The sequence below is a fragment of the Phoenix dactylifera genome, chromosome 11 (genome assembly GCF_009389715.1).
Source record: "Phoenix dactylifera cultivar Barhee BC4 chromosome 11, palm_55x_up_171113_PBpolish2nd_filt_p, whole genome shotgun sequence".
NCBI lineage: Eukaryota > Viridiplantae > Streptophyta > Magnoliopsida > Arecales > Arecaceae > Phoenix > Phoenix dactylifera.
Window position 1 is genome coordinate 25,091,657 of NC_052402.1, and position 23,602 is coordinate 25,115,258.

At 40.8% G+C, this 23,602-nt stretch overlaps 1 protein-coding gene across 2 annotated transcripts; it reads right to left on the reverse strand.

Moving 5' to 3' along the window:
* Window positions 1–10,439: 10,439 nt before the first annotated feature.
* On the reverse strand, window positions 10,440–13,799 carry LOC103710515 (protein kinase PINOID-like). Of its 2 annotated transcripts, XM_008796254.3 has the most exons (3): window positions 13,397–13,799; window positions 12,649–13,297; window positions 10,440–11,856 (listed from the first exon to the last, which is right to left on the reverse strand). In XM_008796254.3, exons 2-3 carry the CDS (start codon window positions 13,251–13,253, stop codon window positions 11,145–11,147), a joined length of 1,317 nt encoding a protein of 438 aa, XP_008794476.2. In that variant the 5' UTR covers window positions 13,254–13,297; window positions 13,397–13,799; the 3' UTR covers window positions 10,440–11,144. The 2 variants fall into 2 exon arrangements, with proteins under 2 accessions (XP_008794476.2, XP_008794475.2); XM_008796253.3 differs by having other exon boundaries at window positions 12,649–13,799.
* Window positions 13,800–23,602: the final 9,803 nt, after the last annotated feature.

Genomic DNA, 23,602 nt, shown 5'->3' on the forward strand with positions numbered 1-23,602 from the left:
TTTGATGCTTGTTCCAAATTATATATTGCTTTAACATATTTGTAATGAGTGTTTTCAAATATGGTGGTTATTTAACATAGATCTCCTTTTTAATGAAATAACCACATAGGAGTGCATTCTACACATTCATTTGACAGAATATAAAGCTCATGAAGCAAGCAAATGATAATGGTGATCTTTATTTTTAATCATGCAAGAATCAAGATCTATTTCATCTTTTCTTGATTTAGCCTTTTAGTAGTCATCGATTTTTCTTCATTAAGTGTATTTCTGAAATTATAATTATTAACAAGTTTTCAGATTGTTATATGTAAAAGATTAACCATATACATATATAATTTAATTTTAGTATCTTGATAATAAATCATTAATCTCATAAGGAACAAAATGAATTGATATTTCTACAACTCGAATCTTTTCATTGAATGTTCTATATGCATTGCTTGATGAATGATATCCAAGGATAGAAATATCTTTATCAGATTTGGCATTATTTTCATAAGAACATATCAAGCATAGTATGTACGACTGAAAAATATGAGAGATATGCAATGGTTCATTTTCTATTTTTCAGAAGATCAAAAGAAGTTTTCATCAAAAATAGATCTAATAGAAGTCATATGTATGACAAGCAGTGATGATAGCCTTTAACAAAAAATCATTTAAGTAGATGACTATCATACACAATTGTCTTTTTCATTTCTTCAAGAATTCTATTAACCCTATTTTACTTAAGGTGTCCTTGGTGCTGAAATAATTAATTTCTGTATAAACTTTATCAGGATTTTGGTTTTCAACACTGTGCCATGATACTCTTTATCTTCACAGTTTGGAAACCTTTATCATTTGAAACACTTTTACAAGATTTAGCAAATACAGAAAATACTTCAATTTTATTTGTCAAGAACAAATCCAATGTAAGCTTTTGAAAACTTAGTGATGGAAACAACTTCCTTAGATTTAGAAATTGATTCTTGTTTGTTTCCTTAGTTAACATGCATAACAAACTTTGACCTTACAGAAGATAATCTAAGTAAACCGATGACAAGGTCTTTTGAAATTAGGTCCATACTAGCATAAGGTAAGTTTACATGCCAAAAAGGATTCTTTGATCTTAGTATTTAAATACATATATTCAAAGGTATACCAAGTACACATTCTCATGTTTATGATCAATAAAAATAATGCCATGGATAAAAATTCTTAATCAAGCATATAGAGAATTCATAGAGTTATTTTTAATAAATTAATTAATCATTTAGCAACTTATCCAATAGTGAGTGGAGCATACTATAAAATGAAGTGATTTGAATATATTTTCTTTTCATACCAAAAAATATCGCTTATATCACAAAAATGATTAATACTTGCAAGTTATGTTTTAATCAACTAATAAAGTAATTTCAATACGAGAGGATGCAAGAATTACTTATTTAAATCATTCTTCTTAATTACATTTTGAAATTCAATTCTTTAACACATGTCTAGAGCACCCATTGTTTAGATAACATCTTTCATTAGAACCTTGGATAGCTAGACATGCTTGCTGAAAAATAATCATATTTTCAACTTAGGAACCCAAGCTCTTTTGGGTCCTTGTAGGTTAGCTATAATTGTTCCTTTTGGAACCCATATTTTCTTAATAGCTATTTTGTCCATAAATTTAAAGATTTTAGGATTACAAGGGATGTATTTCTGTATCCTCTTGTTGAATTTAACAAACATAGATCTAACATAAGTAGTAGATAAACCTTCAGTTTTCTGTTTTTGCCTTTTAGGTTCATCAAATTTGTAATGTATAGATTTAGGAACAACAGAAGAGATTTTACTTAGCTTTTGTTTATCAATATTATAAGAATCTGTTTTAGAATAATTAAAAACTGTTTTAACAAACATATTCTTAACAGATTTTTGGGTGTACCAAGGTTGATATCCTAATCCAACTTTATCAAATTCAGCTCTTTGATTATTTATCATTAGGTTCAATTTTTCAGAGCTGAAGGTAAATCGTTCAACAATAGGTTTTAATTTGTCAACTTCTTTAGTTAATCTTCTGTTATCTTCTGAAAGTAATTCATTGTTTTTCTTAAGTTTATCTTGACTTTCAGTGAGAAGTTGATCTCTTTGATTTAGTTCTTGATTTTCTTTAACTAAGATTTCAATTTTACTAGTTAGTTTCAGTTTTTCATCTATTAGAATTTGATTTTCATTCTTCAAGTTCTTGTTCTTACAAATAAGTTTCTTATATTCTAAATACAAATCAGAAAAGGCATCATGGAGTTTATCAAATGTAAAATTGCTTTCAGTTTCAGCATGTACCTCTTGTGCCACGAAGCATGGATTTGCAATATGATACTGCTCTTGTTCTACACATGATGTTTCAGATTTGTTAGTGCATTCATATTTGTCTTCAAGCATATTCCATATTTCTTTAGCAGTCATGCAAGAAGATATGCAATTAAACTCATTCCTATCTAGTGCACAATATAATAGGTTCATGGCTTTTGAATTTTGTTGAACTATTTTCTCATTATGACTAGTGTTTGTGTGTGTTCCATTGACTATAATGCTCCATAAATTATAATCAAGTGATTGTATAAAAATGCGCATGCGTGCTTTCCAATGTGTATAGTTTATGCCATTAAATAGTGGAGGTGTATCAATTGATTGTCCTTCTCCTAGAAAACTATCTATTTGAGTTGTCATGATCTTTGGCTCTTGATCGTGAGATCAATAATTAATCTTAGAGCACCTGCTCTGATACCACTTGTTGCCCAGTAGATACAACCCAAGAGGGGGGGGTGAATTGGGTCTTTTAAAACTTTTAACCTACTTCTGAAAGTTTTTGATTAATTATGCTAAGTTGTATGGATGCACAGTGAAAGTCAAACTTAGCAACAGTTTGATGTATAGAATGTGACTTGATTGAATATGCTTGCAACTAAAGGATGCGAGGATAACAGTAAAGCAAGCAATTTATCTAAGTAAGTAAGTGTGTTAGTTAGACAATGACAAGAGGCATTACAAACACAACAGACATATAGTGGTTCGGTGCACCCCAGCACCTACATCCACTCCCCAAGACCTCTTGAAAATTTCACTATAATCCTACAGATTACAGCCGGTTGTTTTACAAGCTCACAACCCAACTTGTTGTTTTACGAGCGCACAACGAACTCGGTCGGTTTTCCCAGGCTCACCGACTAGAACCACTCCGATTGTTTTTCCGGGATCACAATCAAACCCTTACACCGTTGGTTTCGACCTAGGCTCACCAACAAACCTCTCACTGTTGGTTTTCCCTTTGGCTCACCAACAAACCTTAACCCCTTGATTCAATCCCTTGATTGAATCAAGTTACAAGATATTAAAAACAAAGTTAAAAACAAATCAAAGCTTCTTAAACAAGCAAATATAACAATATAAACAAATAGAGTAAAGAGAAGCCCTCAAACGAGTTTTGAAGATGAAGGAGCTCGGCTTCTTCTTTACTTGACCCTCTTCTGATTTGGCATGAAGTAGAGGATCACCGAGGCAGCACACGGATGGAGAGGAAGCTTTGGGATTCACTTGGATGCTCTTCTTCTCTCTATTTCACTTTGAATGGCCCTTTTTGTGCTTATGGGAGATTTTCCTTGTAATCACTTTGAAATCTCTTTCCTAAATGTTCTCTCCCACTTCCATTCGTTCTCCCCTAGCTCTCCTCTTGTTTTTATAGCTTTAGATGTCGTGGAAACAAGAATATAGCCGTTATAGACAAAAATAGAGCCGTTGGATACAGTCTGCACCTCCTGATATTATTACCGTTGGGATCGGAGTCGACTCGCGCGATCAGGAGTCAACTCGCCTGTTGCAGGAGTCGACTCGTGCTTCACTGGAGACGACTCGGCCACTGTTCCAAATTTGAATTAAAGTGCATGCCTTTTCCTCGGATCGACTCGGACCAAACTGGAGTCGACTCGCCAATAGCTGGAGACGACTCGGCCACTTGGGGGCCGGCTCATTCTCAGGAATCCAGAGGACATACTTTCTGATTTTTTTCCTCGAGTCGACTCGGATTCTCTTCGAGTCGACTCGGCTCTCAGAGCCCGCAAACTGATCCTCTGTATTTTGGCTCGTCTGGTCTTGGAGTCGACTCGAACTATTCCGGAGTCGACTCGGCTCTCAGTTTCCGAAACACAGCCTTCTGCCATTTTGGTGTAGCGCTGCCTTGGAGTTGACTCGAGCTGTCGGAGAGTCGACTCGGATCTCAGAGTCCGAAAAACTGCTCTCTGACTTTTTCTTTGTGTACCACTGAGAGTCGACTCTCGCTTTCTTTGGAGTCGACCAGCCAACCATTGGAGTCGACTCGAGTTCCTCAGGAGTCGACTCGGCTCTCAGGGTCCAAAATAGCTTCTCTGTGTTTCTGCCTTGTTACTCCCTGGAGTCGACTCGTATTATCCAGGAGTCGACTCGAGGACTATTCTTTTGGATTTTTCTTTGAATTTGCTCTTCCAACTTGAGTCCTTTGAACTTGAAACTTGGGCCAATGAAGTGTAACTTTCTTCCAACTTTTCTTGAGAGCTTTGGAGGCCTTCTTGTGTTCTTCCAGCTTGCTATGTTCCTTGCAAAATGAATATTTTTCTCCTTGCAACACAAACATTAGTATTTATACTTCAAGGTTTTTGTGATCATCAAAATCAATCTTTAAATCAATCTTTGGGTCATCAATGGTTGATTTGGTGCATTTGGCATGTTGGTTGTTGGGAGTGGCGGCTAGGCTGCATAGGTTCTGGTTGGACTGGTTCTGGCTACATTGATGTTTGTTGTAAGCCCTAAACTGCTGCGGTCAAAGCCTGTAGCTATTGTATGTGCAGATTAAATTACTCATTGTTCACAAGTGCAACAGGCTGTACCGGTGAGGCATGTTCTAGACTCTACCATGAAACCTATGAGGCCGGAGCATGGTGTTGGCGAGGCATGGGATGCACTGTGACTCCTTCGTGTCCTCATATTGATGTTTTATTCCTTTGTTTGGTGTCGGTATAGATGGCTTTCCTTCTAGCGCCAATCTGTTGCCACTAAAGCATGAACCAAGGTTGGAGTGTTACTCAGCTTGTTTTGAGCTCGGTGAGAACCGAACTCAATGAGGTTGAATGAGTCCGAGGTAAAGAAGAGCTGGTCACCTTCGAGGATGACTTGCAAGAAGTCTACTTGCTGAAAAATTTTTGGCGGAGGACCCTCTGATGTCTAACTTAGAATAATAGAGAAACAGTGTGGGAAGGAAAAATATTTATTGTGAAGAGTCTCAAAATGAACTTACCTGAGGATCCCTGACTACCACTTTATATAGGATACTACACTGTTCCATTATCTGATTTGGTGCGACGTGTCATAACTATATGGTAACAGTCGGCTGCACGTTAACAAAGTGGTAACCGTTCAGCATGAGCGGCATGTGGTGGCAATTACATCGATCATGCATTAACTGCAGTGTCACCATAACTGATGGTCTTTATTAGCACGAACAAACTAGCACCTTGATTTTCGACGAAGTTGTTAACCTCGATTAATACCGAGGTCAAGGGGGTCAGTTTAACCCGAGGTGAAAATATCATATATTTCTCCATCAGATATAATTCTAGCATTCACTTTTTGAGCTTCCTTCAGTTTCCTCTTCATCGACCAATACTCATCTAATGACTTCAAAAGCTGCTCCGAAAGTACCTTGTTTTGCTCCTGCAGTGCTTGAGAGTCACCGCCAACTCCAATACCATTCTTCTTTTCCTTGTGTTCAGTTGCACAGACCTTTACTTTCTTCAGTTAACGTCTCATTTGGTGTCTTGAGGTTGTTAACGAGCTCCTTCACATCGCTGAGTTCTTGCACCTTCTTGGCGAGCTCGACGACCATGATGGCCTTCTCCTCCCTATGCCTGTGAGCATGTTCTTGAGGTTCTTGCAATTGACTTGGGCCTAGCTTATAGCCCGACCTAAAGCCGACCAGCCTCGATGGCCCTTGAGCCAGCCCAAGCCTACTTCTAGCCCGGATATCATTTGAGATGCTACTAAAAGAATAGTATGAAAGAAAAGGTTATATGGAAAGAAATTAGCATATAGATTGATATGAGTTACCATTGCACTATTACTAGAATCCTAACTGAATAATAAGCTACATCTTGATTGGTAAACTCGTTACATGTTAAAATGAGCTTTAGATGATTTGCTATTTAGTAGGAGTTATGGCAGAAATAAGAAGGATCTCTAACATGAAAGCCGGCATGCTAAAGTTATCTTTTTTGATCATAAATTTAACTTTGTATGGAGAATTCACCCTTAGGTTTGTAGTTCGGATCTCAAGATGATTTGCCACTTATGAAAGATTGATGTCAAAGGATAGAATGATATGCTTCCAAGAAAATCACAAAAGGATTACATCATTAAAGTTTTATACAAGTTTAGAATAGTTGGTTATTTCATGAAGGGATTCTTCTCTTTCAGCTTTTATGCCTATTAAAGTCAGATACAATATTAGTTAATTACCTTTTGAAACTTCTTTTTTAACCAATGACATGAGATTGAGGATGTTGACTGAACATCTAGCTCTTGATAAGAGCAAACAAGGAAGGAAATATGGATAAGGCCTCTTGGTAAGATAAACAATCATAAAACTTTAAAAATATAGCCGATCCATTTAACTTGTTTGACCCATTTAATAATTGAGTTACATTATAACTATTCTCTAGTTACTAAAATTACATCTACTAGGATTCTAATTGCTTTTGCTTCTATTTTTAAATTTGAAATTCATCACATGGATATGAAAACAGCATTCGATAATGATAATCTTGAGGAAGAAATTTATATAGAACAATTAGAAGGCTCTACAATATCCGAGCAAAAAAATAAAGTGTGTAAACTTCTTAAATTCTTGTATGGGCTAAAATAAGCACCAAAACAGTGGCATGAGAAGTTTGATTTAGTGGTCCCATCTTATGACTTTTTCTATAAGTGAAGCTAATAAATGTGTCTATACTAAAGTAAATTGCAAATCATATGTTATCATGTATTTCTATGTTGATGATAGTTTAATTTTTGGAACCAACATAGAAATTATTAATAATACTAAATCTTTCTAATGTAGATACGAAGGATTTAGGTCCAGCGGATGTAATCTTAGGAGTTAAATTTATAAAAGCACCATAAGGGATTACTATTACACAATCATACTATATAGAGAAAATATTAAAGAAATTTGATAAGTTTGGTTGTAAACCCTTGAGCACATCTTATGGCCATAGTGTACAATTGAGTAAAAATAGGGATAAACTAGTGGCACAATTAAAGTGCTCACAAATTATTGGTTCATTGATGCATGCTATAAATTGCACTAGACCAGATATTGCTCATGCTATAGGAAGACTTAGTAGATATACTAATTCTCTTAGTGCACAACACTAGAAAGCACTTGATATAGTATTTAGATATTTAAAATGCACTATGTTTTATGGTATTCAATATATTGGTTGTTCCACTGTATTAGAAGAATATAGTGATGCAAATTGGATTATTGACTTAGAGAACTCAAAGTCCACTACTGGATATATGTTTAGACTCAGTGGAGCCGTAATAGCTTGGAAATTAGCCAAGCAAACTTGTGTCTCAAGATTCTCTATGGAAGCTGAGATGATTGTACTTGACAATACTGGTCAACATGCAGAATGACTTAAAAGTCTATTAATAAATATTTCTCTTACACATTGTGACAATCAAGTAACTATAGCTAAAGCTAAGCAAAAACACTTCAATGAACCTAAAAGGCGCATACGTCTTAGACAAAAGATATTAAGATACACCGAAAAATATGGAGTAATAACATTGGAATATATAAGGTTTGCTAGGATTATAGCAGATCCACTAACTAAAGGACTTGCAAGAAAGCAAGTTATAGAATTAACGAAGGGAATGGGACTGAAACTCCTAAATTAATCATCCAATAATGGCAACCCAACCTTACTGATTGGAGATCCTAAAAAGAATCTTCAATGGGTACTAACAAGTTGTTTTAGAATGACAGGAGAAATATTATTTAATTCGGATATAATTACTCCATAGTTATGTTATAGTAAAAGTGTTTTTTAATGCAACGGTAAGAGGAAGGAGAATTATTTTTAATAGGTTCATAGCTAATTGTGTTGGGTGTTCATCCGCTGCAGACACCCTTGAAGGACTCACCTATGTGAGTATGGTTGTGGGGCCGCAACTTATAGGATTGAGCTCTCTAGATTACTCATGAAACTAAGATACTAATGTAAGCCCGAAAAGCATTAACCCAAATGGATCCCACAATAGCCAGAACTATGTGTGTGGCATGTAAAATTTGCATCAAAAAGACTAGTTCAAGACTTTATTTATTATGGACTCTATAAATGAAATATGTTAACACTAAGTGAAGGTTCAAACCCATAAGGTATCTTTGCTTATTGTATAGTATTCTTAATTCAGATGTATTTTGCATGTGTTATATGATTTTCAAAATTTTAAATTATGTGGGGGATTGTTGGTTTATTAATAAAATATTTATTCCAAAATTTTGAGATTTTAAAATTTTATATTGGATATTTATCTAAACATAAATCTAGTTAAATATAAAAGATTATCTTAGAATCCTAAATAACTTGGTTTTCTAAATAAATGAATTTAGTTTTTTTATCTTTATTTCTCTCTCCTCTCCTAAAATTATACGGAAATTCAATGGACACATCTTTAATTGTTTTTCATGCGGTATCTTAAAAAGAAGCGTAGAGATATTTTCTCTTATCATAAGAAATTCCAAATGGATGCTTCACAAATAGATTTTTTGGGTGACTTCCGTAGATGAAGAGATGCATTCTCATGAATAGACGCATTTGATTTAATGGTGATCCCAAAGGATACAATCCTTGATGAATGGATGGATTATGTGAAGAAATATATTGAACGAAAGGATGCTTAAGCATTTAATTATTATAGTCACTTTTTCACATCTATAAATAGAAAAGAAATTGTACTTCCCATCCATCAGAACAACATCTCCTTCTATTTGAGTAACACCAAAATTAGAGAAAAAAATTAAGAGCACAAAGTGAGTGAACTCAAATGCACTCATTAAGCATTTCAGAAGAGCATTGTGTCCATACATAAGAGGATTGAGAGAGTTGGGTTGGTTCAATCAAATTTTCTGATTTTCAACATATCTGAGTTTGGCTAGTTCATGGCTAGTTTGGGTTCGACTTTGATTTTCTTTCGTTAGCGTACACTTTAAAGATAATACAAAGTGGTTCGTTATATTTTAGAAGCAGACCCCACCAACTATTTGTATTTGGACAGAAAAAATTCTATTCTAAAGAAAATGCCTTTTATAGATGCCTCAAGTCGGATAACATCAAAAACTTAATTTATTTATCCGCTATGCGTAGAAAGCCATTAATTAAATATTAAATAATAAAATTACATAAATAAATTTATAATATTTTAGTAGATAGACCAGACACTTTATGCTTGGATTTATATGGATTAACAAGGAGATATAACAGTTGAGTAATATAAAATTACATTTTATTAAAAATAACTACAGTTTTGGCGGTTGACTGATTAAATTTCTTATCGAGTACCTGTCCAAGATTAATTTATTCTCGAACCAAAAACAATCTAAAATAGATAGTAAATGGTACAAGGGGCAACACATGGTTTTATATGAACTCGTTTATTTCCAGGGATCAAAGAGTAGATCCGGGGGCATCTCTCGGGAGCAGAACCATCCTCCGGGCTCTGGACGGAGGGCGAGGGAGTTCGTCTGGGGAGTCGAAGCCCCACGCAAAGGAATGCGAACGGCACCAAGCGCCGATCGATCCACCTCACCACCTCGGGCGGCGCTCCCACCCTTCCCCCGGAGTACATATTAGCTCGCCACGGCGGTAGCAGCGCTACCTCTAGTAGGAGAGGCCCTGCTCTCGTACGTCCCTCATTATTACTCCTTGTTAACCCATCCCCATGCAAAATTAAACAAAACGTTTGAAGATAACTTACGCAAAAATTATAAAAAAACGAATACGAAAGCATCGTGCGTAAAAAGAAAATTCACTGCATCACGTGAGCGTCAGCCGTGTTGTACGTAGTATCACTTCATATCGAGGGGTAGCATCACTAGGTTTTGCAGAGGATCGTATGGTAGCCCTGCATCCCTGGCAGACTGCTACAGACTTTCTTTCCTCCTGAAAATTTATGATGATGGCCAAGGCTCAGGGCCTCGGCAACGCAACCAGGCTTGGGACTGGTCCGTCGCCTGCTCGCAATTTATAGTACCCAGCAAAACTTTATATATATATATATATAAGCCCATGCGCCTGAGCCAAATCAATGGAACGTAGCACAGGTCTAAGACGTGACTGTGTGCATCAACAATGTGGTATCATATAATTTGGTTCAGGAATGGGTCCTTAAATCGGACCCAGTTCATTAATATGCCTTTGGTCGCGATCAAAGTAAGAGAAAGTCAAACAACACTAAGACCATCCCAACATATACAACTACTGCAAAAATTTTGGTGCAGGAGGGGCCGCCGTCCGACACAGACCATCCGAATGCCAAATCTGCCAGATTTGGCTACTGAGTTCGAAAGCTTTTAGACTTGGGATTAGCTGTGACTAGCTGGGAGTCTACGTACTGTATTAGCGGCCATAATTGAGGGTTTGGAGATCGAGGCAAGGTGCCTGCAAGTAGTCTCCAAATCATTAATACTTTGTGAAAGGAAAAATAATAATTGTTTGAAGAACAGTACGCATCGAAGAGCGTGCAAAATATTTATAATTGTATGTACTTCCGAGAAGGCTTGTTCATAAGTCAATGCCCCTATACATTCTGAAGCTTAATAATTAACCCTCCCCCACACCTCCCCGGACGTAACTGGATTCTTTTCTACTTCACAGAGGGAACAAGAAAGAACGGGCGAGGAAAAATTCCAGCTCCTGTCTCCCGGTAAAAACTAGACGTGGCTAGCAAGTCTTCCACACGTGGCAACTCCCCATTGGGCTTTAAGATCGCGTGCGCTGGAACCAACCGGAATACCACGTCAGCCCGTTTCCTGGGTTGAGAAAAAGAGCCGAAGCCTCTGGTCGATTCGGTTCATATTAGAAATAGTCGAACCGGGCCGGCTCCAGACGCTCGCGGCACGGTTTGGCCCCGGCTGGACCGGGAATCACCGGAGGCCGATAGGAGCGGAGGAGAGCCAGGTTCAGGCCTTCGAAGAACGGATGGGCTTTGACGTCGGCAGCTCCCCCTTTCGAACCGAGACGGAAGGCCGGGTCCTTGACGAGCAGACCGGAGATGAGATCCCGGGCGGTAGAGTCGGCCGGGCCCCTGGCCGCGGGGAAGGCGAGGGGCTGCTTGACGATGCTGCGGAGGGTGGCTTCGTTGGTGGGCCCGGCGAAGGGGGTGCGGCCGTAGAGGAGCTCGTAGAGGAAGACGCCGTAGGCCCACCAGTCGACGGCGCTGCCGTGGGACAGGCCGGAGGCGACCTCGGGGGCGACGTACTCGTGGGTCCCGACGAAGGAGCAGGACCGGGCGGCGACCGGCTCGGCCACGAATCGGCGGTCCGGGAGAGAAGCGGGCGGCTTGCGGGTATGGAAGAGGCGGTGGGGGAGGCAGGAGGGGTCGGCGGGGGCGGTGGGGTCCAGCGGTTCGACCGTGGGGGATGCGGTGGACTGGAGGGAGAGGTCGAAGTCGGAGAGCATGATGTGGCCGTCGGATCGGATGAGGATGTTCTCGGGCTTGAGGTCGCGGTACACGATTCCCAGCATGTGGAGGTACTCCAAGGCCAGCAGTACTTCCGCCGCGTAAAACCTGGAACGGGATTTGAATACGGGCATCAGCGCGTTTCCGGAAACAAAAAAGGAAAATTTACGGCTCAATAATGAGGACGGAATGGGAACCAAGCGCCAAGTGGACGCATTTCTGCAAGAAATGGGGAAAAAAAAGTTTGCAGGGTTCCTGAGGACAAAACTTTGGTGATGCAGTGTGAAATAGACAGGTGAGGCCAGGAATTTGTTTGTTTTGAAAAGATACTATCATTATAATATTTATTTATATTATTATTATTATTATTATTATTATTTACTACTAAAAGAAGGTGCAGAGTTAGACATAACGGCCGTTGTCCAGAGCTAGGGTTTATGTAAAGCAGATGAATCACAGGCTGTTGAAGCAATGGCCACTAATCCTCATTAAAAAAAGAAACTACAGCCGTTAATTCTGTCTATGATTTGAAATTTTCGCCGCTTAGGTCATAACTTAGCTGTTAATATTAACACTTTACTCAAGCATAAAGAGGTGGCGTCATTAAATCACTGCTGATCGCCGAGAGAGTAGAGACCGAGTAGTAACAGTTAGGAACAATAACGGCGTTAATGGAATATTATTACTTTTCGCTTTAATAATTTTAAAAAATAAAATCACTAAATTTTGACGGAAATTCAGAAGTGAAAAATGGGAGGAAAATATGAATCTTACCGCTTGATCCGTCTGAAAATGGAGACAATAAGCAGAAAATTAATAATTAAAAGGTAGATTTTCTCTCTTTTTTTTAATTGGAAAAGGGAAAAAAGAAGGAGAAGGGGAGAACTGTTCTTTTCCGACCTGGCGGCGGTAACGGAGAAGCGGAGGCCGGGCTGGCGGTGGCGAAGGGTGTGGAGATCGCCGCCGCTGCAGTACTCCATCACCACGCACGAGAAATGCGGCGAGGCGTCGAAGTCGGCGTACAAAGTTGGCAGAAAAGGGTGGTCGAGAACCCTCAGAATCCTCTTCTCCGTCGCCGCCCTCTCCAGCTTATTCTTCTTCCCCAGCGCCAGCTTGTCCACCACCTTTATCGCGTACTCGCAAGCCGGCGCTGCCTCCGGGCACCGTGGCTCCTCCCGGAGCCGGCATAGGTAGACGGTCCCGAGGTCGCCGCTCCCGATCCGGCGTATCAGCTTGAAATCCCGGGCACCGAGCCGGGCCGGGAGCCGCGACCGGATCGCCGCCCACGCGGGGTCCGACGAGCGGTGGGGCTTCGTGGCCAGCCCGGAGGGCGAGCAGGGGCGTTGGCCGCCGGACGAGTCGGTCGCCGGCGCGGCGGCGGCGTCGAAGGAGAGGCGGGAGACGCTACTGCTGCGGTCGCAGCTCCCGCCGCTCATGGAGCTCTGGCTGGAATTTAGTGTTTCGGAACCGATCTCGCTGTCGGAATCCGGCGGCAGATCGATCATCTTCACGTCCCGGGTCGCAGACTTCCCGGCCTCCTCTCCGAGCCCTTCAAATCCAACAATAATCTCCAAAATCTACTATTCTAGCTCTACGGTACCAGGACAAGGGAACACAGAAAAAACCAGAAAAGAGGGATTTTTTTGACCTTTCTCCGTGGAATCAGATACGAAGAAGAGCAGTCGCGGACATGCAGCGATTCCTTGCAACAGATGAAACGATTTTCCAATCAGACACCGAGATCACAGCAACAAAAAGAGCAGCATTCTATTCCCCGCTCTGACAACGGAGAGAACATGGTCAAAATAGAGAAAGAACTCGGAATAATTCGCTCCTGTCCTTCCCTTTTCTCGCTCACATTCATGAACGGGAACATCAAAGGAAGCGCATTGACCCAAGTGGGTTCGTTGCTCTCCTTCAGGAATAAGGAGGGGGAAAGCAGAGGCCACTCCAGTGTGCTCGGATTCTCCCAGAAAGCTTACACAGTGAGACCTCCATTAGAACACCTCTCTTCTCTCCTCTTCCTCTCGGGATGTTGCTGGCCTCGTATGGGGAGGACGGCTGGGTATTTATACCAGCGGCGTAACGAGGTCACATGCGGTCTTTCAGTAATCCTTTATAAACTAATTAACTAGTCCTGATTCGATGGTTAGTTTAATTCGAGGTTAGCTTAAGGTAACCGGGGTTACTTTGGCACATGCAAACTGCTTTCTCACACGTGCGTCCCGCGGGTGGCCTTTTCAGTGCCGTTTATACCGCCTGACCAGACACGTGTGCCAGTGGCGGGATGGTAAATAAGTGAGGGGGGACGATATCAGCTGAATAGGACGTTTGCATGCAGAAAGGAGGGGTAGCGTGGTCAGTGTAGGGGCAAAAGTGGAATTTTAGTTTTTGGAGTTAATGAGAGCAAATATCTAATTAATGGACCTGATGAAATTGGTGGAGGGAAAAAAAAGAAGAAAAAAAGGAGAGACTGATGCTGACATTTATATCTTTTCTGAATTTCGTATTGTCATTAATATAATAGAACTTATATATTAATTAAAATATATATTAATTAATTGCATGCTATAAAATAATAGTTTTATTATATATATAAATATTATAACAATTGAAAACAAATTTATATAACAATTGGAATAAATATATCTAGTATTCTTAATTTATTTACTGTAATATAAAAATTATGCATAACAAAAAATAGATCAAATAAACATATTTTGAGTTTATTATAATAATTTTATAATTGTAATTTAGTTTTAACTCAGGCAAGTAATATTTTAATGGCATCACGAAAGTTTTTGACAAATCTATATAATATTTTAAATAAAATTTACCATATTATTATATTATATTTTTATAATAACTCGAAATAGATTAAAAAATCTATATGCGCACATTGTGTAGATATATGCTATATATATATATATATATATATATATATATATGCCGGAAGAAAATCTGCTTAGCCAACCCATGCAATCTATTATAGACGAATATATAAGAATATATTTTGGTAGCTAGGAAGACAATAAATTTCTAAAAGCATAGAATCCAAACTCTCATAGGAAAGGAAGAGAAATTTATATAGCTACGCAAAATCTTGCATAACCAGTTACTGCAATCTATTACTGTTACGGGGGAACTTAGCCACCATGCCCCACGTGACCGGCACGCGCGCCCAGGAAGACCACGGCAACCCCTTGATCCAGCAATCCGACCCCGAGTCGGACATCTTCGGCTCCGCAGCCCGACCCCGAGTCGGCTGCCCCTTGATCCAGCAATCCGACCCCGAGTCGGACATCTTCGCCTCCGCAGCCCGACCCCGAGTCGGCAGCCCCTTGATCCAGCAATCCGACCCCGAGTCGGACATCTTCGTCTCCGCAGCCCGACCCCGAGTCGGACATCTCTCGACAACGACAGGCTATTCCCCAGAGGCACGCCACAGCCTCCTGCTCCACTACTCCCTGCAACGGTTGTATTTGGCGCAGCTCCACGATCCCCTGTAACAGCCGTACAAGGCGGAGCTCCACTACGCCCTGTCACGGCCGTACCCAGCGCTGCCCCACGACGCCCTGTAACGGCCGTGTCAGTGGCAGCTCCATCGTGCCCCACGATGACGAACCCCCCTGAAAGACCCCCCAGCCTGGTATATATGCGGCTGGGGGGAGAAGGGGGGGTAAGCAAGAACTTCCAGAGCATTCTCCTACTTGCTACTATTATCTTTCCTTCTCCTCCTATCTCCTCTGACTTGATCGTCGGAGGGCCTCCACTACCCCAGTGGTGGTGCGAGGCTTGCTTGCAGGTTTTCCGGTGGAAAGTGGAGCGCAATCAACACCAACCAAGGCAACCCAAACGGAACCCCGTTCACACCGCTGTGCCAATCGTTCTCGGTTTGGACCACCAGCAACAATTACAAACAAATATAACTTTGGTAACTGGACATACTAGAGAATCTAAAGCTAACTTAAAAATCCAAACTTTTGGTAACATAGAATTAATCCAAACTTGTATAGGAAAGGAAGTAAAAATTATCAACACCCTTGATGAATCCCCTCATTAGAGGAGCATACAAATGAAATACTGTTTAGACAGGTGAAGAACCAACCAAGACCTTTTTATATTGCCAATGGCTCATGGACTATTGGTCAGTGGTCAAGAATAGTCTTCTTACATAATGAAGGCCAAGTTTTTGGTTTCTTTTGTACTAGCTTCATTGAACTATTAAGCATTTCTAGAACTAGGTTGTGTCATGGGAATGGTTTGCAGTGGAGTAATTTAGTAGAGTGCCCGTCAAATTGCCTTCAATCTTCAATTCACTAGGAGGTTAGAACAATTCTTAAGGTTAGACCAGCATATAAACACCACATTGAGTTGGGTGAACTAGCAACCACTCTATAGCTTTCGCATTTTTCTCAAGACGTATAATATATAAAATAGTAGGTCCTAAATATAGATCAAACATGTTTAAGAAAAGGTCCACTAGCCCAGACATTAGCTTCATCACCATAAGACAAAGACGGTGTCAAATTAATTTATCTTATATTGGCTTAATTGCGCTCAATTATCAAAAATTAAAAGATATATATATATATATATATATATATATATATATATATATATATATATATATATATATATATATATATATATATATCATATAATTTTGGCATGAACATAGTTTTTAGCTGTTCAGTTTATGACGATCACATAATTATATGACCCTTAGAAGATTTTCTTTATCATGGAATGTTTCTGAAGTTTTAATATTTACCAAATTTTTGAAAGACAAGAAATTAAAGCAGCTAGGGCATGATAAAGCACTGAAATTAAGTAAATAATGATACAGAGTGTTACGGGGGAACTTAGCCACCATGCCCCACGTGACCGGCACGCGCGCCCAGGAAGACCACGGCAACCCCTTGATCCAGCAATCCGACCCCGAGTCGGACATCTTCGGCTCCGCAGCCCGACCCCGAGTCGGCTGCCCCTTGATCCAGCAATCCGACCCCGAGTCGGACATCTTCGTCTCCGCAGCCCGACCCCGAGTCGGCTGCCCCTTGATCCAGCAATCCGACCCCGAGTCGGATATCTTCGCTTCCGCAGCCCGACCCCGAGTCGGCAGCCCCTTGATCCAGCAATCCGACCCCGAGTCGGACATCTTCGTCTCCGCAGCCCGACCCCGAGTCGGACATCTCTCGACAACGACAGGCTATTCCCCAGAGGCACGCCGCAACCTCCTGCTCCACTACTCCCTGCAACGGTTGTATCTGGCGCTGCTCCACGATCCCCTGTAACAGCCGTACAAGGCGGAGCTCCACTACGCCCTGTCACGGCCGTACCCAGTGCTGCCCCACGACGCCCTGTAACGGCCGTGTCAGTGGCAGCTCCATCGTGCCCCACGATGACGAACCCCCCTGAAAGACCCCCCAGCCTGGTATATATGCGGCTGGGGGGAGAAGGGGGGGTAAGCAAGAACTTCCAGAGCATTCTCCTACTTTGGTGCGGGCACCAGAATCCAGAAAAGACTCCAATCAATTAACTCAAGGTCACTGTGGCTTTGATCGAGTCCTGTAAATAAATTCAATAAGTCAGAAAGCAAGCCTCAATAAGTCAGAAAGCAAGCCAAGTCAGGACATGTTGCATGTTTCTACCACCACCTTTGCACACCCTTGGAGCACCACCTCGGCATCCACATCAACATCAGCTGGCCACCTCACCACCACTCCAACCAATGGAAGCACGCCAACCAGGATGAAGTCAAGCATAAGGAGCCGACCACATCATCTCATCAAAGAAACCAATGCAACGTCATGCCACCTCATCAGAAGAACCAATCACCATGCCACCTCATACAAGTTGACACGTCACCCAAATTCAAAGTCCAAGAGGTCGGCCACAATTTAAATGCAAGAAAATTTCAAATGGGAGCCAACAACTTTTCAAATCCTCCCCCTTAAAGCCGGCCAACTTTCTTTCCTTTTCTCTAGCAACCAAGCCTTCAAATGTGGAGCGCCATTCATTATGTGTTTAAATTTCAAATCATGAGGAAAGTCTATAAATACCTCTTCATGATATCTTGTAATTTCAATTGATGAATGAATAAAAAGTGCTTCTTTCTTCCTTAGCAATCTTGCTTTGTCACCTTGAGAGAAGGTTGGGCGTGAGGCCCTTGTTCCAAGTTGGGCGTGAGGCCCTAAAGCCACTACCACATCCACCGCTACCCTACCTCCTCTCGCCTCCTTTTTCTTTTGTGATTTCCATTCCCCTCTCACGCCAAAGTTCTAATCCCTATTTCTTTGCAGGTCCTTAAAGTACTCCATGTCATTGGGTCAATTATCCTTCCAAACCAATAGCAAAAGGGCCCTGTTGCAACGGAAGATGAAGCTTGGTCATCCAATCATCAACCTTCGAGAGTGAGATCAAGGATCCTCCTCCAAAAAAATTTCAGAAGTTCAATGTTTGGTAAACCTCAACTCTAGGTCTGATTTATTGAAGGAAGTGTCCTAATCAAGTGGTTTCTCAACCACAACGGTCCATTCTTCTAAGTCCAAAATGAATTAGTACATGCGGGTAACTAGTCTTGAAATTACTATGCTCATGTTAATGTTTTCTTATCCCATATGTGACTGAATTTTCTGCTGCTATTAGGCTAGTTAATCAACATAACTTACTGATAATCCTTATGTTTAAATCCCTCGCATTCATCCCGCATCATTTTTGGTATCAGAGCAAGGTTAATTAGGACACGCACATTGATTATGCTGAAATTCTGCACTTGCTGAAATTTCTGCACTTTCCTGAAATCCATTGATGCCAAAATCCTAGTTTGCATGCCTTATTAAGTTTATGAATTAAATCTGAATATTTCAAATTTTAATTCCGAATTTTAGTTATTAAAGTTGAGATCTGATCTCCACAAATTTAGGATTTGAAGTTAACAATTTCAAAGTTAAATTTGAAATTCTAGGTTTGGGCTCCAAATCTGAAATTTCCAAATCTAAAATTTCCAAATCTGAAATTTCCAATATGACTTTTGCATTCGAATTTCAAAACTTGAAATTTTGAAATATTAGATCTGAAATCCAAATTTGAAATTCAAAATTCGAAATTAAAAATGGGAACTTAAATTGAAACAAAAAAAATTTGAGATTCAAAATTTAAATTTGAAATTTAAACTTGAAATTTGAAATTTGAAATTCAAAAGCTGAAAACTAAAATTCAAATCTGAAATTCAAAATTCAAAAGTTTAAATTCGAAATTTGAAATTTGAAATTTTAAATCTCAACTTGTGTGGACATTTAAAATAGTTGCATCCATCATAAATCATATTAAGGGCACTCTAATTGCAACATAAGGGAAGGATTTCATCACCTTTCCTTAGCCCAAAACAACCACCCTCATAAATCTAGAACCTAAGCCTAATTTGAAACTCAACTAGCCAACTTAACTTAGAAACCACAACGAGTCTTTAGGCTAATTGAATTTGGCTAATTCCTTGCTGTCTAAAAAAGTTCCGATCAGGGTCGTGGCTACCATCTTATCTGCCCAGCCCCGTTAAGCGGTTGGTGTCAGCTAAGTATGGTTAATGGCGGTTACACGAACTCTTGGTCCAACTGGCCTGGGCAAGTGGTGAACCAATTTTGATTAGATAAGTCTTTGATTTAGATTTAGCAAACCCTAGCATAGGCTAGTCATTTTGTTTTGTCTTGAGCCTTGTATGACAACTAGATCAGGATCACCCTACAACTCATCACATACACAACCCATTGAAGCCATGGACCCCAATCTTGAGACCATCCTAAGGACTATGACTGAGCAGTTCAAACAATTGAACAATAGGTTTGATCAAGTTGAGGAGAGGCTAGGAACCCTAGAGGAAAATCAACAGACCCGTGTGGAACCTGAATTGACACCCCAACCCCATCGCCACCTTTTCACTCCTGAACATAATCAGCGACGACCACAACAGGATCATGTAGACCAGGATGAACGAGCCCTTAGGAGTATCAGACTTGATGCACCCTCCTTCGAAGGAAGTCTAGACCCTAAGGTATACATTGATTGGGAAAATGACATGGATCAATATTTTGAGTGGTATGAAATGTCGGAAGAAAGAAAATTCAAATTTGCCAAGCTTAGGTTGACACGACATGCAAGGTTATACTGGAGAAATATTGAGAGGATCACTAGGCAAAGAGAAGAACTACCTATCAATACATGGAGACAGATGAAAATTAAGCTAAGAGAGAAATACGTCCCATTATCCTACGAACAGAGGTTACTAGATCAATGGCAAAGATTAAATCAAGGAGGGAAAACTGTATCTGAATACATTGCCAAATTTGATGAGTTCGCTATGAGGTGCAACATAGTCGAGTCAGAAGCCGTAACCCTATCTAGGTTTAGAGCTGGTCTTAAGGAGGACATTCAAAGGGAATTGTTCTTAAGGGAAATTCATGATTTAGACCAAGCCTACCAGATTGCCAGAGACTGCGAACGATTCCAGAGGGGACCCATTTTTCGACGACCTGAACCCAATAGGATTAGCAACCCTGGAAGCAGGCCAAACCCAAGTTCAAACCCATCACACAGACCCAATCCTATCACTCCACAGGCTCGTAGGGACGACAAAGGAAAAGCCCCTGAAGGTAGAAAGGAAAACAATGTCCCTTGTTTTAGGTGTCATAAAATAGGACATTATGCAAGCCAATGCCCCACTAGAGCGTTACACATAGGAGAAGTAGAAGAAGAAGATCCTGAGACCCTAGAGAATTATGGAGAAGAAGTCTACGAAGCAGAGACCAATTTGGTAGATGAATATGAAGAAGAGGAAGAAATCATTGAGACGTCTGAATTTCTAGGAGTTGTGAGATGTATATTGACCCAGGCTAAAGAACAAGAAGATTGGCGTAGGACCAACATCCTACAAACCTTTATCAAAATAGGAGAAAAAGCCTGCAAAATCATCTTAGATAGTGGAAGCTGTGTCAATGCCATATCAACCAACACCATCAAGAGTTTAGGGTTGCCTACCGTACCCCATCCCAATCCCTATAAGGTATCTTGGATAAATTCGACCTCAATACCCATTAAACTTAGATGCCAAGTCCAGATACAATTCCAATCCTATCAGGAGAAGGTATGGTGTGATGTCCTTCCTATGGGAGTAAGTAGCATTATCCTAGGCAGACCATGGCTATACGATCATGATGCTACCCTGTTTGGACGATCAAATTCATGTTCCTTCAATCATAATGGAAAGAAAATTGTAGTTCACCCTACCCCACCTAAGGACAACATTAAGAGGGGAGCTAGTAGTAGTCTGAAGGAAAAGAAACCTGGATTGAACCTAATCAATGCTAAGGAATTAGAGCAAGAGATCAATGAAGGTTCACCCATTTGGATGTTGGCTGTTAAGGAGACCCTGGACCAAACCCCAGTAGCACACCCTCAAGAAGTGGTTGAAATCTTAGAGGAGTTCAAAGATGTATTTCCTAAAGATCTTCCTGACAACCTACCACCTTTAAGGGACATTCAGCATGCCATAGACCTAGTTCCAGGAGCCACCTTGCCCAATCTACCCCATTATAGGATGAATCCTTCAGAGCACCAAGAATTGCAAAAGCAAGTTGGCGAGTTACTTAGGAAAGGGTTCATTAGGGAGAGTTTAAGTCCTTGTGCAGTACCTGCCCTTCTGACCCCTAAGAAAGATGGCACTTGGAGAATGTGTGTAGATAGTCGTGCCATCAATAAGATTACCGTCAAATACCGTTTTCCTATTTCCCGTCTAGACGACATGTTAGATATGATGGCCGGAGCCACGGTATTCTCCAAAATCGATCTTAAGAGTGGCTATCATCAAGTAAGAATTAGGCCGGGGGATGAATGGAAAACCGCCTTTAAGACTAAGGACGGCTTATTTGAATGGGTAGTGATGCCTTTCGGTTTATCCAACGCACCTAGTACCTTTATGAGGATCATGACCCAAGTTTTAAGGACATTCATTGGAAAGTTTGTAGTGGTCTATTTCGATGACATTCTTATATATAGCAAAACAAAAGATGACCACTTAAATCACCTTAGACAAGTTTGTCAATCACTTAGACAAGATAGCCTCTATGCTAATCGAAAGAAATGTGAATTCATGACACATAGGACTATCTTTTTAGGATTTGTCGTGACCACTGAAGGAGTATCTGCCGATCCCGAAAAAGTCAAATCCATAATCGAGTGGCCAGTACCCAAAAACATTCATGACGTTCGTAGCTTTCATGGTCTAGCCACATTCTACAGGAGATTCATTAGAGGATTCAGCACAATTGTCGCCCCCATTACTGATTGCCTTAAGAGAGGAAATTTTGAGTGGACCAAGGCAGCTGAAAAGGCCTTTAGAGAGATTAAGGACAAGATGACAAAAGCACCTATATTGAGATTACCCGACTTTTCCAAAGTTTTCGAGGTTGCCTGTGATGCATCAGGAGTCGGGATTGGAGGCGTTCTAAGTCAGGAAAACCACCCAGTAGCATTCTTTAGTGAGAAATTAAACGATGCCAAGCTAAGGTATTCTACCTACGATAGAGAGTTGTATGCAGTGGTCCAAGCCCTAAGGTACTGGAGACACTACCTTCTGCCACTAGAGTTTGTCCTATACTCCGATCATGAAGCCCTACGTTTCCTCAACTCTCAGAAAAAGTTGAACCCTAGACATGCGAAATGGGTAGAGTACATCCAGGCCTATACCTTCGTCCTGAAACATAAGGCTGGAAAAGAAAATCGTGTTGCCGACGCCCTTAGTAGACGATCTATGCTCCTCACTTCTGTTAGTACCGAAGTCATAGGTTTTGAAAGGCTCAAGGAGGAGTATGAACATTGCCCCGACTTTAAGGAAACCTACCAATCAATCCGTCAAGGACCCTCGAGCCAATTTTCCGATTTTACCATTCACGACGGATTCCTCTTCAAAGGAAATAAGTTGTGCATTCCCCGTACCTCCACCCGAGACTTTCTAGTTTGGGAAATCCACGCAGGAGGCCTAGCTGGTCATTTTGGTAGGAACAAAACCATCTTAGAAGTTGAAGACCAGTTCTTTTGGCCAGGTCTAAAGAAAAACGTTGCCCAAATAGTAGCCCGATGTCGAACCTGCACCACAGCAAAGCAACAACGACAAAACACCGGTCTATACACTCCCCTACCAGTCCCCGAATGCCCTTGGCAAGATATTAGCATGGACTTTGTGTTAGGATTACCCAAAACCCTGAGAAAACATGATTCAGTATATGTCGTGGTAGACCGATTCTCCAAAATGGCACATTTCATACCTTGTTCCCAGACTTATGATGCCTCAAAAATAGCTAAACTTTTTCTAAATGAAGTGGTTAGGCTACATGGTTTACCCAAGACCATCGTATCAGATAGAGACGTTAAGTTCACTAGCTATTTCTGGAAGACCCTTTGGCATATGCTAGGAACCAAACTCAAATTCTCCACTGCCTACCACCCTCAAACTGATGGTCAGACCGAAGTCGTTAATCGGAGTCTAGGGAACTTATTGAGATGCCTTGTCGGTGACAACCTAGGAAACTGGGATCTCCTATTATCACGCGCTGAATTCGCTTATAACAGCTCAGTCAATAGATCCACAGGAAAGAGTCCCTTTGAGATTGTCCATGGATATAAACCTAGGAAACCTGTAGATCTTATTCCATTACCCTCACATGCACGAGTCTCAGAGACAGCAGAATCATATGCACAACATGTCAGGGATTTACATAATGAAATCAGTAAGAAAATTGACATGAGTAACAAAGCTTATGCGCAAGCAGCTAATCGTCACAAACGGGCTAAGGAATTC